Source organism: Postia placenta, assembly GCF_002117355.1.
Source record: "Postia placenta MAD-698-R-SB12 unplaced genomic scaffold POSPLAscaffold_3, whole genome shotgun sequence".
NCBI classification, from domain to species: domain Eukaryota; kingdom Fungi; phylum Basidiomycota; class Agaricomycetes; order Polyporales; family Adustoporiaceae; genus Rhodonia; species Rhodonia placenta.
In genome coordinates this window covers 1,229,801-1,243,934 of record NW_020169834.1, presented here as the reverse complement: position 1 = coordinate 1,243,934, position 14,134 = coordinate 1,229,801, and the positions used below count along the sequence as shown (strand labels likewise).

The following is a 14,134-nucleotide window of genomic DNA, read 5'->3' as shown; positions in this document are numbered from 1 at the left end:
CGTCCGGCCTTTCCTCTTTATTCCCGATAGTGGCGCGCGCCGGCATCGCCGGGCCTTACAAACCTTAATCCTTGATTGGCACACCGCTTTTGACACCTTCCGCTTACGTATGTCACGCGCGCCCTCACGCCTGGTGTCAACTCCGCGACCCCCTCCTCCAGGCCCTGCCCCGATCCCGTCTGCACCGCGCTCGCTCCGATTACCGCGCGGTTGCCTTCGGTCACCCACCGTGCCCGCTGCCAGTGCGCGGGGTAATCTCTGCGACTGAGTGTACTCTGCCCCGCAGAATCCCCTCAATCCTTGCCACGGAAACACCCGATGCCGAGAGATGCGAGCCTTAACTTCTGAGAACTTCTTCGCATTGCCAGTTCTCTCACAGTACGCGCCGTGATGCTCAGGCAGTGTCCATGAGACCGCGGCTGCCCCGATAACCGGCGTTCTGACTGCGATTGGTTGCCTCAGCCGGTCGGTTCGCTGGATGGCATGGTATTGGCCGTGATGAGTGTGTATCCGCTCACAGTCCTGTCGTTCTACTAGCGTCCCTATTACGTGAATGGCAAGAATTTGTAGACTGTCAAAAGGCTGCGAGCGACGACATGCGGCGAATGCAAAGACACGGCTGTAACAAACGACGGTAAAACGTCTTCGGCATTTGTTAAACTCATATTAAGTGTCGTCATTCCGCGCTCCCCCATGTCTGGGCTATTGATTGGCAATCGGTCAGCTTACGCTCTCGGTTCAAGAAGATCTTCTGGGCCTTGCGAATGGACGAGTCATGCTCATAAAACTGGAACCCTGCGTGCGAAGGCGCTTGAAGACATAACATAACTATAAACTTTCTAAATTGTCGACCAATGTGCTCGCCGCTATTAGTGAGCGGATTGAACGACTGGCCTTCGAACGTTTGATATAATTTGAGAATGCTGCAAGAGGGACGGAGCATGCATCGGATCGCTGCATTACTGAAGCTATGTTTCATGCCGAGCGCTGTTCGATGGGAGCGGAGAGCTACGCTATAATACGCGTTATTTTGCTTCCCTGGTTTGACATGCTGCATTGTTTCGTACATGTATAGACCTCAGATATCGTAATTTCATGGACCCTACCGCCGACAGCGCTAAAGTCTATCTGAGTCTCACATGGTAGAACGCCAGAATGCCCTCGTCTTCCGATACTAATGCTTTCCACCTGACATGAGCGTTCGTGCCGCCTGGGCGCTGCAACCACCGCCGCCGCCAACAAGCGCCCACAAAGTGGTCGATCTGACGCCGATCAAATAAATCCAGCCACCACTGTCTCCCGCGAACGCCTATTAACCCCGCCCAGTCACAGTCTATCATCCACAAATATCGCTCTTTCAATAAGCCAGCAACAAAAGGACTACCAATAGCCTGACAAGATGACCGACCCCTATTCACAGCCGAGGTTTATACCAAATATCGCGCTCCGATCCGCTTCCTCGGCCGAGCTGCCTTTATTCGGGCCACGGCTTGCTCGACTAGGCGTCCAGCGCCCCGATGGGTCCCCCCCGCTCGAGGTCTATACCCCCGCGCTCATCACCGCGACGTCCCGCGGTGTGGTCCCTCATTTATCCCGAGATCATGTCAGGACCACCCAGGCGATTCGCTGGGTCCATGTGCCCTTCGAGTCTTTGTAAGTTCCCTTTGCCTCTAGATATGCGCTGAGAGTATGTACGTACGGCCTCCAGCTTGGGCCATTCGCCTCCCGTGCCGACCTTACAGCCTGGCCGCCAACCGCTGCACAAATTTCTCGGATATGTCCCATCACAGCACATCGTCGTTATGTCCCTTCGAGACCCCTTCGACGGTAGAGATATGCCGTCAAATAGCAAAGATCATGTGTCTGCTTACTGTACCCGAGGCGTGCGCAAGGCAGGATACATCGTCTCAATTGATCAATGATCTTCTCTGATCGTGGATTGCAGGTGACACCTCACGCATGGGAGTTATACGTCGCTGCTTGCAATCCCGACGCTGTGGTCGCTCTGTCAGACACCCCATTCACTCCACACCCGCACTCGCAAAAACGTCTCACCAAGAGCATCGAGCGCTCAGCCATATGGCTTCTCGAGACGCTGAAGGCGCAGAAAAAAGGAGCAATCCCTGTCGCAGAAGACACTGATATACCACAGGGCCGCCATTCTAATGTGTTTGTCCACATGGCTGGAGGCGGCAGCGCCCAGGCACGGACAGCCTTTTCCCAAAGCATGTTGGAGCCGCTGGAAACCCGGGAACTCGAACAGCTCAAGCCCCTGCAAAGACTAGACGATGGGGTGGCTGGATATATTTTCGATCTTGTGCCTCTCCATCAAGCCCTCTCGGCAAAGGAACGTACAGCGCCAAGCATTCCGGACGAATCGCACAATGCGATGAATACGATTACCCCAAGAGCTGAGGATAGCTCGCATACCTCTCCGGAGCTGCAAAATCTGCTCAAGGCGTCCCTCCATGATCTCCCGCCTCATAAGCCGCGGCTCGTCAACTCGGCCCGCTCTCCTCATGAGATACTGCGCTTGATACGTGACGTCGGAATAGACCTCTTCGACGGGCATTGGGCACAGCGAGCCGCGGATATCGGCGTTGCACTGGACTTCTGCTTCCCCGCGCCAGCTCATTCAGCAGAGCCTCGCAAATCCGGCATTCTTGGGCCGAGGAGGCGAGATGACGGTGCAAACGACTTGGGCCATAATCTGTACAATGCTGCATATGCTCATGATCACTCGCGGCTCGCTTCGTGCTACCTCGACACGGTTTCCTCACAGAAGAACGCGGACAGTGCGGTGTCACCGTCGGCAGGCTTGCGTATCTGCCCCTGTGCTGCCTGCTCCCCCGTCGCGCCTTCCGCTTACATCACCCACAGCAGCGTGGACAAACTCTCATATACCGATGAGATGGGCCCGCCCGAGTCGAAGCGATATCTGCCGCCCTTCACGCGGTCGTACATCCACCACCTCCTGCACACGCACGAAATGTCGGCGCACTCTCTGCTGGTGATGCACAATCTGTCCGTCATGGACGCCTTCTTTGCCGGCGTGCGGTCTGTGCTGGAGAGCCCCTCGGGCGGCGACACGTTCGGCGAGAAGGTGGACGAGTTCGTGCAGATGTACGATGAGTCTATGGTTGTCTTCGATGAGGCGACGGTGGACTGGGCGGAGGTCGAGCGTGCGCGAGGGAAGGGCCGGATGGCTCGGGAAAAGATCAAGCAGGCAGAGTCGAGTCTGGGTAGAGCGCTTGATCTGTGACTGTCGTTCAGAGCCTGTCCTGCGAGGACATGATGATTCTTTTGTACTCATCTGCGTTGAGTATATTTGGAGAGACTTTGAGAGGAGCTGCATAAATACGGTGGTCAAAGACTATGCAATGATGCATCATGGCCGACTTAAAACAAGGACTGTGGCCGCCAAATTCCTAGGTAGTGACACGTCCAATACATGTACTCACTAAATTATACTATCTACACGAGTTGGGACACCCTCTCTAAGCGTCCTTGCGAGTGGTGCATGTTGCTATAGTAAGGCGGTCACAGCCGGTCACCGGTGGCATCAGGATTGGTTTTGCACCACTTTATGCGCTCCTAACAACAACCAGTCGCTCAGCCCTAATCCACTTTACCCTATACGTCAATGAATGAGCGTGAAGATCAAGTCGCCATATTTTGGGATTACGGTGCGTTTCGTAACCCCTGTCACTTCCGTCGACGAAATCTCATCAGAGAATAGCTAGCAAATATCGATGCATTCATTCCGATACATAACAGGAGTCTCATGGACGGCGCTGATGTTGTTCTGAGTGTACATACATTACCGAGATGGTGCTTTTCCTTTGATACATATGTTGCGCGAACCAACGAGTAACCTCCCAGCCATCAGATCAGCAAGAGCTTGCACACAGTCCGGCATCTTGTGCTGCAACATTTGACAAGTCTTCACCAGCTATCAGGATGGATGTACATATCTCCACTAGAGATAGATGGGTTCGCGACTCCATGCCTACAGCGCAACGTGAGATATCAGCAACCAGCTTCGAGAGAGAAAAGTGTCTTACTCTCGTTGCAGATGCTGACATATGCTATAGTAGTAAGGCACACGGTTCCACTGTTCACACATGGAACAGCACCACACATTCATCAGCTGACGGTCAGTATCGTCGTTTTGCACCCTAGCATTGATCATGTCAGCCTCAGTGGCAATTGACAAAGGGTCCGCCCCTCGGTGGGTCCCGCGTTTGCGGCGGCATGTCCATTCCTCTCGTATCTGCAGCCGCGTGGTTAGGCACGCACCCGCACGAGCGAAGAACAACCTACAGCCCGGTCCCATGTTACAATTCTCTTGCCAAGAACTGACTTGCGACAAATTCGGACGTTTGAATCGTCCATGATGGGTCGAGTCGCCCGATCAGGATCTTGGCCGCACAGCTTGATGACCTTCCGCAATAATACCATAGCATTTTCCGACGGGGCATGCAGGTGTTGTGTGTCCCATGGTCGGCGATGCGCGGTCCCACAGACTAAGGTATGGTATTCAGTCCATGCGGGCATCTTCGCTTTTGACGCGCGACAACACGAATGGGCTAGCACGTCAGGGTATGGCATTAGATGGCCACAGGCGTCGCACTCGAAGTACGCAATTGCTAGCTTGAATACATCTGTACCTCGTCGGGGCTTGATTGCTGGCTCTAGGATGGACCTCAGAGCCTGGTCTGCATCGGCCTTCCAGCGTTCCACAAGGGTAGGAAATGCAGCGCGGAAAGCTTTCTCGCCTTCAGCATCAATCTCATCTCCGTCAGATGCAGACATGATGTCCTGCACCTCAGGCATAACGGCAAGGTCAATGAATTGCGGCCGAAACTCGGCCTCGCGCGTCCTGCGTGTCGCCTGGAGTCCAGACGTGATGGAAGCTAAAATGGTGAAGCGTGCCTTGAATGCCGCCGCCCGCTCTCTCGCAAGACGCTTATCCCTGATGAGCATCAACTCACCGACCAGGCCCCACTTGATTCTGCCCCACTCTGATTTAAGGGATTTAGTATCGCGCGTACATAGCACAACGTTTTTGGAAACGAACCGCGGTCAGTGAGTTCGTGAGTCTTTTTAAAATGTCGGTGGTTAGCTAGGGGTTGGAACCTCATCTCCGAGATCTTGTCGAGTTCATCACCCCATCCGTCCTGACGAAGTCTGCTAATTATACTGGTGGAGGATTAGATGTGTCAATGTCAAGAATTTTCGAGGACACACTCGTATAGTCGTTGATCCAGGATTCTTCTCTCCTCGTCTAATCTGGCCTGAAGTATTCTCGCCTCCCAGTTACGAAACCCGTTGGCGTGCTGGTCACAACGGGTCAACGTCTGTAGTCACTTGCATGGCACACATTCACCTTCTTGATGTCTTGTATCTTTTGTCTCTGCGCTTTGAGAAATTGCTCTTGTGCATCAGAATCACGAGAAAGCTGTGCCCAGGTTTCCATGACTTCGGACAGCTGAGGTTTATAAAAATGCCATTCCTTGACCTGGCACCGAGGTTCAATATGTGACTGATTACACAAGCTGGCAAAATGGAATACCGAGATTAGAACAGATCTCCATTCACGGATACCGGAAGGCGGTCTTCGAACACTCCCTTGGGATATAAACCTGCAGGTTCACCAGCATCAGTGGCTAGACAGCCCCGACGTATGACATGCGCACTCTGACGCTGCACATTTTTTGCAGAATCGTGCAGACAATTCCCAGACTATGCTTTCAGTGCAAACTTTCAAGCAGTTCTAAGAAAGTGTTATCCCAAGTGTCCAATCAGTGCTGTGGCGCGAAACATACGTGACAGTGCTTGGAGTATAAGACGTTAGCATATGCTGGCTCGTTGAGGAATTCAGGACGTTCTGGTAGCCCGTCAACATTTTTGAAGGCCATTCGCCACAGGAACGCAGAAGCGCGATTCATAAGAAATGTCCTTAACGCCTTGCTCGTTCGTGACAAATAAAGCAAATCATCCGGGCCAAGATATGCAAAAATCTTCGGAAATGCGTGGGTCAGAATGAATATGTATTGAATTTATCAAGAGCTGACCTCCTGTAATATGTCCAGTGGCATGTCAACGATGCCTTCCAAAGTGGTACCGCGCGCCTTGCTACGCCGTGGTTGTTTAGTCGCTGGCTTGTTGGCCTTAGTCTTGCGTCGCTTAGAGGGTGCCATAGTAGCTCAATATGGTGCCGACACGGTGGAACGCAATAGTCCTGGCGTTGTGGTTGTAAGGGTAAGGGTAATAAGACAATGCCGCCACACTCGTTGAACTGGTTATGATCACTGTACACGTGCCCATGGCGCAGTGACTCGTGACCAGCCAATCGCTGCCACTCGCGGCCTTAAATACAAGTTTGGTGTGCTCTCGCTGTTAACCAAATATTGCCTATTTGGAACTTATTCGAGGTATGAAACGTAGGAAATATAATCATTTCGCTCAGAAGAGCCTTGAGGTGCCATTTATTTGCTCTATATAATAGAATGAGCTAACCATTGAGGATGGGCATCTGTCCCACCACTCAGCCAATGAGACGCCGTTGATCACATGGGGAGCGGCGCGTCGCGACGCGCTCGCTGTGCACTGTAACTGTACAAGAGGCGCCCGCCACGTTCCTAGCGGCTTGTTCAGGAAGCACATCGACCTGCGAAAATGTGGGCGCCATGGGCCATCTTGGCTCTTGCTCCTGTCGCTCTCTGTCAGCCTACCAACGACTCGGGGTCTCTAAAATGGGGAGCCTACCGACCAGGCCTGTACTTTGGCTTGAAGCCAAGAGTGCCTCAGTCGCTCACGACAGGCCTCATGTGGTTTGGCACGCAGGATTATCAGTCTCTTACACGTCAGTAACAGACGATACCTCTGGAACCGTTTCTCTTATCTTACTCCGCTAGGCACACGTCATGCCTGTGACCAAGGCGATGGCCTGAGCGGTTACACTTGGACGGAGTACGATGCACGCGATGGCGGCGTGCAAGTAATCAAGGATGGCCCAAACAATGTTGAGATTACGACCGAGTTTCTCAAAGTACCCGGCGGAGAACACGGCGGGAGTTGGGCAGTGCGAGTCAAGGGGAAGCCCATGAATGCAGGTATGTCTCTGGCATCCGTCTTCAATATGAAATTCAAACGAGGACGCGAAGCTTTGCCAAGTCGTGTGTCGACAATATTCTATGCCGGTTTAGAAGGACTTGGCGGGCTAGATATGGAGAACGAGGAGCAAGAGAACGTCAGTGGCGTCTTCCCTACTTTGTACGTTGCTGACAGTCCATGAAGGGGTTCGAGGAACCTATCAGATTCGTGGGGTCATCTCCTGATCTTGAAGACTTCACAATCAAGGTAGTCGACGGTATGCCAGACTTGCCTCTTGCCTCTAGCATCCTCCTGAAGCGTTCTCCTAGGCCAGAACAATGAAGCAGTCACGACTGGCCCCTACGCTAGCGAATTTACACACCGGATCGGCAAGACACATTTTGTTGGCCTTCGCATGCAACCTGGAACAACTTGGCAAGCCAGAGGTAACGCAGCACCCCTCGCAGCAACAACTTCATAGCTTTGAGCTCATAGCTGTATTCAGAGTTCCTACTGAAGAACATACTGGATCATGCCAAAGACGCTATCGAGCCGTACACGGACTCTCCCATTGGTATGCCCGATCCGTCGTTCACGCTCCAATTTTCAGATGAGGTCTACTCGGCAAGCAATATGTACGCCGTGCAGAAGCTCTTTGACGGGCCATTCCAGTTCGATGTCTTCTTCGAGAGCGCCAGCGCCAAACACCAGCTAAGCTGTAAGGCAGTTTACCATCCTGTCACATCACAATTGACCTTGGGTGCTGCATAGCGTCTACTCTTGACGAGGGAGTCCCGGCCCTGATAGCAAGGTATGATCAGCGCTTCGATACCGTCTTCCCGGTTCCTGCATCATACCCCACCTCCGACATCGAGTCTCTCAAGGCATTCTCAAAAGCAATCACCTCCAATCTCATTGGTGGTATTGGCTACTTCTATGGCACGTCCATTGTTAATAAGGGTTTCGCGTATGAGTGGGACAAGGAGGACGACGATGAACGGACCTCAGACATCGACGAAGGTGCAAAGTTGACCGAGCCCAATGCACTCCTAACAGCAACGCCTAGTAGGAGTTTCTTCCCGAGAGGATTCTACTGGTATGTCGTGTACAGATGCCTGCTTGACCGAAATCCAATATTGCACTCCAGGGACGAAGGTTTCCACTTACTGCATATCGGTGAATGGGATAATGATCTCAGGTGTGATCCCATTGCAATCTTCAAAGATTTCCAGCTGATTGCGCTGCAGTTTGGAGATCCTCAAGGACTGGATTAACTTGATCGACGAAGACGGATGGGTCGCTAGAGAGCAGATCCTAGGAGAGGAGGCTCGCAGCAGGGTCGGTGTACATGGCATTAAGTGTGCCGTATAAATCTGAGTCATTCGTTCAGGTCCCTGTGGAATTCCAGACGCAAGTGCCCACGAATGCCAACCCTCCGACTCTAGCCATGGCAATTACCGCTTTCATACACCGTCTGAAGGCCTCGAACGTCGAACTCTCTGCTCAAGAGCTGGGTATGGACTATGGAATAGGCGAGCAGGTGCCTTTAGCTGCACCCGGCACATCCTTCCCTGGAAGCCGTCTGCTCGAGTCGCACGAGCTCGCGCTCGACTACCTCAAGTCAATCTACCAGCCCCTAAAGCGCCATTACGACTGGTTTCGCCGTACGCAACGCGGGCAGATCAAGCAGTACGGCCGAAAGGCGCGCTCACGCACTGAAGCGTACCGCTGGCGTGGGCGCAGCCAGCAGCACGTATTGACGAGCGGGATGGACGACTACCCGCGCGGACCGCCACACGTGGGCGAGCTCCATCTCGACCTGATCTCGTGGATGGCGTTCTTCTCGCGCACCATGAAGGAGATCGCGGAGTTCGTGGGCGAGCCGGATGATGCCGCCGCATTCGAGGAAATCGAGAAAGCGACAATCGACAACATTGATGGTGAATCCTATTCATCGTATCTCCGAACAATCAGCTGAGCAATAACCCCAGATCTACATTGGAGCGAGGAACACCAAATGTACTGTGATGTCGGCGTGAACGACGAAGGTATGCTCGATTGACGAGGCGCAAAGCACGCTCTGATTTACCACCTCATAGACGAGTCGTATCATGTCTGCCATAAGGGCTACCTGTCTCTATTCCCCCTCATTCTAGGGCTTCTTCCTCCGGACTCGCCGCACCTTGGCCCCGTACTCGATTTGATGCATGACCCTGAACACCTCTGGTCCCCATATGGACTGCGCAGCCTTTCGCTCTCGCATCCCGAATTTGGCCAAGGCGAGAACTACTGGAAGGGTCCTATTTGGATCCAGATGAACTTCCTCGCTCTTAAGTCACTTTACAAGGTACGTCTGACCGTAGGTGATCATTATATTTTGATCTCATCGCGGCCCTTTTGTTTAGACCTACGGTGCCCAAGAGGGGCCCCACCAGGCACGCTCCCAAGACATCTACGCCGATCTGAGGCGTAACATCGTTGACAACGTATACAAGGCACGTTTCCAGACATCCAAGCCATCTGTCATACTGAGTGCCTTGCAGGAATATCAGCGCACAGGATATGTGTGGGAACAATACGATGCAGTCTCCGGCGAAGGCAGAAGGAGGTTAGAAACTTCAACGTTGCCCTCTGTTTAGTGATCTAACGTTTTGTTCAAAACAGCCACCCCTTCACCGGCTGGACCTCGCTTGTGACATTGAGTGAGCATGGTCTGATACCGGTCTATGCGTTAGCTAACATTCTCCTACAGTTCTGTCAGAAAAATATTGAGTAGTGTTTAGTGGCCCTCCCGTGTTGAAGACTTGATCGGCCGCATAACGAGTCACCATCTGCTTACGGTAAAATTCACATCCTAATTTATTTTGATATCTGCAATCTCGTTGCGAGTGCCCATGATGAGATGGAGATGTCATCTCGACATCGCTACTGCCAACACTATCATTTTCTGGCATTCCCAGACGAAACGAGCTGACAAATGGCGGCGGCCTTAGGCGTGACTAACGCGAGCATATAGTTTGGAATGCAACATGAGAAGTTGTAGACATTTGTACCATGAGGTGAGTACTATGGCTTGCAATCAATATGCTCATGTCACGCTATCCGGGAATTACCGTCATCACATATGGGTTTCAAGAATACCTATGCTGTCCCATCCGAGCCACCGAGGATGACAATACCTGCTTCCACCGCTAGTTCTGCCTAATATTTCTAGCGCTGCACCCCTACCATGGGGTAAGCATTGCTGTCTTGTTGCACGAGTGTGACGGCTACAAACGGCGCGACGGTCGCAAGGCGCCGGATGTTCGACATTCTTTGACGAAGGTTCTGTACCCGGGAGGGACAACGCTGAGCCTAGCTGTCTTCATCAAAGGTGTCGAGGGCGGTGCAGCAGGCAGCGCTGAGGGGCGGGGGGCGGGGTTAGGTCTTACCTCCACGAGTTGTCCGCACACCTTCTGCGAGACGCTGTGCTTCTCAATTTGGCAGGAGTTTAAGTTAGCGCGCGGTGGCCCTGAGTTACTAGGATGCGACTTCCCTCGTCGCTACCGCCATATCCGCCCCTACGTTCTCTGCCTATTTTTATCTAGTATAGCGGAGGCGGAGACTCACTCCTTCATTCGTTCCCGGATTTATGACTGATCACGACTCGAATGTCGCTATCTTTTGGGATTACGGTGAGCGTCTTTCCGGGCAGTACGTACATGGAAGCTAAGCGTCGCTCCCACCTTCGTCTATCCAGAGAACTGCACGCCTTCATGTACCGCTCCCGGATACGATATCGTCGAGAATATCCGCCAAATCGCGCACAAATACGGGAGTGTCAAGCTATTCAAAGCGTATCTCGAGATATCTGAACAGCCATCGGCCAACTCAAATCGCCTGCGTTCCGAGCTTCAGTCATGCGGTGTCTCGTTGACGGACTGTCCTCACAACGGAAGAAAGGATGTCGCTGATAAGATGATGATAGGTAGGCTTGCTGCTTTTCACACATATGCTTGGGCGTTGCCAGACTGAGCCTTATATCATTCTAGTTGATATGCTGACGTATGCAATCGACACGTCCGCACCAGCAACTTTGGTTGTCATCTCTGGTGATCGTGATTTTGTATATGCTATCTCCGTATTACGATGGCGCAAGTATCACGTCGTCTTAGTTGCACCTAACAATACCCACGGTAGTCTCAAATCTCAAGCGTCTACGATCCTTGATTGGGAAGTGGATGTTCTTGGGAAGACGGCTCGAGACAGTACGCAGAAACCTAATGGTGACGGTATTGCTAGGACGCCCAACACGATAGGTGACATGCATCGCCGCGCGCAATTCTCTGCTACCTCTACCCTCTTTACAACCCCGGACGTCCCACAGGTTTCCCGGCGGCTATCGTTCCGTGGATCTATCCCGCCGACACAGGGCGTAGAATCTTTGCAGTCACCGGCTTCAATCTCCATCCCACAAACACGAGTCATACATGCCCATTCGAGCTTGCCGGCGGACCATCCGCTTGTCACAGAAAATCCATCCTTGATCGGCAGTACACAAGCGGACCTCACAGCGTCTGACTCACCCAGTATGAACCACACACATGAGGCAGACCCTTCGGCTCGTAGACTAGAGGATGCTTCAATACAAACTGAACCTATCATGGAATGCAACTCTAAAGACCATGCCAACGAACGTTCTTTTTCTGACAGGGTTTCTTCAGACGTGCGCATCCTGGCCTAGCATTCATGACATTAGTGCTGAAGCGTTTCAATCATTCAGCGCATCACTCCATCAGCTACTTCCAACAACGTGCAGAGCGAGAGCCTCACGACACGTCCAACTTACGCTACATCATGCGCATCTGAAACGGTGCGACATTCTGTGTGTTCAATGGGTAGCGTCCGGAGAACTGATGGAACACAGGTACTCTCTGCTGATGGCTCACCGGACACTAAGCATGGTCCTTGTGTCGATCTGGAGGCGCCTCGGCCATGCTCAGCACCGCCTGTGTTCGGCTGCAACGGGCACGGAGTCACACCAGGGTCACCAATACACGACATCAACTCCGCAGAAAACATCGAAGATAGGAGCCTTTCGAGTACTATCGCTCAACCAGGGCTTCCTGCGGGTGACCGAGATACTATTGACGCGGACGACCCACTTGGTTTACGGTCGCAGTCTACACATCGATCTAATAATCATGCAACTACGGTAAAGGTGCCGCCTTGTCCTGTTCAAGGATCAAGGGTACCAAATCGCATCCCCACCACTCTGTCACCGTCGGTACCATCTACGACACAATTGAGCCCCGTTGCGCCAAGTCAACAGGATGTCCCAAATCGATTTGTGCCTCTGGTTTGGTCGCTCCAGCGAGCCTGCGCCATGGGCGTCGAGGCTCCGGTATACCACCTCTTCGGCGATGTCGTGCTGAGGCAGTTCCCGAACGCATACGAGGTTGCCGGCGTCAGGTGCTGGGAGGCATACATTGCACTGGCGCAGATAGAGGGCATTGTCAACGTCTGGGGCCCCAAAGCGAATCCATGGATATCGCTCACCCTGGTGTGGAGAGGGAGGATGTCTTCTGCGTGCTCGCTAATGTCTAGTCCCCCTGTTTGTGCCGCACAACCACAGCCTGTGGGGCGTTCTGGACGGATGGAAATATTAAAGCCTCTATGACGCACCAAAGGATCCGATGCAGGATGCGTGGATCAAGCAGCGGAACCTGCGTATATCTTGGATGAAGTCACCACCCTCGGTATCACTCCATCGACGCCCCAGAACGACCAGGCACCGGTCCCGAATAAATATGTGACCCTCGTACAGATACTCGAGAAGCATCGCGCGGCTGGTGTGTTGCAACCTCTGCGGACTGTGGTAGCAGTCGCACTGACGCAGCGAGACCGCAATGCGTATAAGCTTGCAGGAGCAACGCGTTGGCGTGAATACGCTGACATGGCCGTCGAGGACGGCATTATCAACCTTGGCGGGTCGGCGACAGGGACTTGGGTGTCGCTCGCACCCGCTTGGTATGACCGGGCCCCTCAGCCTTCCTGGTAGGATGATATCTGGCTACGCACGTCCAAACTACTTACACTGAATAACTGGGTCGCGGTTCTGTGTGTGATCCGTGTTATTGTGTTCCCCTTAACGTCACATTGCTTTCCTTGTCCGTCATCCCATCGTCTAAACTGCTGCTTTAATGTTTGGTCTCGGCAATTTTAATTCCGGCTATCGCATAGGAAACAGAAACTGTTGCATTTGATGTTCCTGTATTTGTTGTATAGCTGTAGTTGTGTAATTAGCATGACGACCCAAAACTGCAAGAAAGCAACCTTAGCCATCAACACATCACATAAGTTACGAGCATCTCGTACACATTATGTCAAAGCATGGTGTCCACAAATAATCTGCCAGTGTGTTGAGATGTTAATGTTTTCTGCGCGACGGAGTTGGGACAGAAAGACAATTTCAACCCCGCGATGCTGTAGTCTGAGTTCCCAGATTCTTCGATTAAGCGCTCGCCTGTCACTGCACATCCCTGTGCGAAAGCAGAATGCCTCGCCATATTACAACGGTCCTCGTACCGAAGCATCTCTCGCTATATGTATTGAGTAACACAACGCTGACAACCCCATTCATCTTGAACTTGTTGCATGATTGGTCCCGATTCAGACGTCGCTATCTTTTGGGATTACGGTAAGTTTTCTGCCGGACCTTTTACGTAGAAGAGACTGATCGCATGGTCACCCCTTCACCGAATTGTACTTATTTAGAGAACTGTACACCTTCAAGTGCAGCCCCAGGGTACGATGTCGTTGAGAATATCCGTCAGATTGCACACAAATACGGGAGCGTGAAACTGTTCAAAGCATACCTCGAGATATCCGAGCAGCCGTCGCCAAATTCAAACCGCTTGCGTTCCGAGCTAGTGTCGTGCGGTGTATCGCTGACGGACTGCCCTCACAATGGAAGGAAGGATGTCGCCGACAAGATGATGATAGGTGGGCTTTTCCAGTTTCTCGCTTGTTGAATTCGGTCATGTCACACTGAGGC

At 52.5% G+C, this 14,134-nt stretch overlaps 4 protein-coding genes across 4 annotated transcripts; 3 read left to right on the top strand and 1 right to left on the bottom strand.

Moving 5' to 3' along the window:
- Positions 1-1,399: 1,399 nt before the first annotated feature.
- On the top strand, positions 1,400-3,262 carry POSPLADRAFT_1134421 (hypothetical protein; the record flags this gene model as incomplete). Its single annotated transcript, XM_024484473.1, has 3 exons — positions 1,400-1,653; positions 1,675-1,687; positions 1,946-3,262. The coding sequence occupies 3 exons, from the start codon at positions 1,400-1,402 to the stop codon at positions 3,260-3,262; spliced, it is 1,584 nt and encodes a 527-aa protein (XP_024341764.1).
- Positions 3,263-4,029: 767 nt separating this feature from the next.
- Positions 4,030-6,203, bottom strand: POSPLADRAFT_1136226 (hypothetical protein; the record flags this gene model as incomplete). Its single annotated transcript, XM_024484656.1, has 9 exons — positions 4,030-4,088; positions 4,156-4,273; positions 4,300-5,024; positions 5,081-5,202; positions 5,251-5,339; positions 5,390-5,521; positions 5,608-5,706; positions 5,829-6,023; positions 6,078-6,203. 9 exons carry the CDS (start codon positions 6,201-6,203, stop codon positions 4,030-4,032), a joined length of 1,665 nt encoding a protein of 554 aa, XP_024341763.1.
- Positions 6,204-6,681: 478 nt separating this feature from the next.
- On the top strand, positions 6,682-9,870 carry POSPLADRAFT_1044393 (glycoside hydrolase family 63 protein; the record flags this gene model as incomplete). The annotated part of the gene is made up of 16 exons (XM_024478527.1): positions 6,682-6,868; positions 6,921-7,118; positions 7,170-7,255; positions 7,303-7,375; positions 7,428-7,544; positions 7,604-7,816; positions 7,870-8,194; positions 8,246-8,296; positions 8,346-8,436; positions 8,489-9,038; positions 9,090-9,146; positions 9,198-9,445; positions 9,504-9,584; positions 9,642-9,706; positions 9,763-9,800; positions 9,851-9,870. 16 exons carry the CDS (start codon positions 6,682-6,684, stop codon positions 9,868-9,870), a joined length of 2,400 nt encoding a protein of 799 aa, XP_024341762.1.
- An 859-nt stretch (positions 9,871-10,729) lies between these two features.
- Positions 10,730-14,111, top strand: POSPLADRAFT_1133672 (hypothetical protein; the record flags this gene model as incomplete). Its single annotated transcript, XM_024484382.1, has 2 exons — positions 10,730-10,772; positions 13,855-14,111. The coding sequence occupies 2 exons, from the start codon at positions 10,730-10,732 to the stop codon at positions 14,109-14,111; spliced, it is 300 nt and encodes a 99-aa protein (XP_024341761.1).
- Between the last annotated feature and the right edge of the window lie 23 nt (positions 14,112-14,134).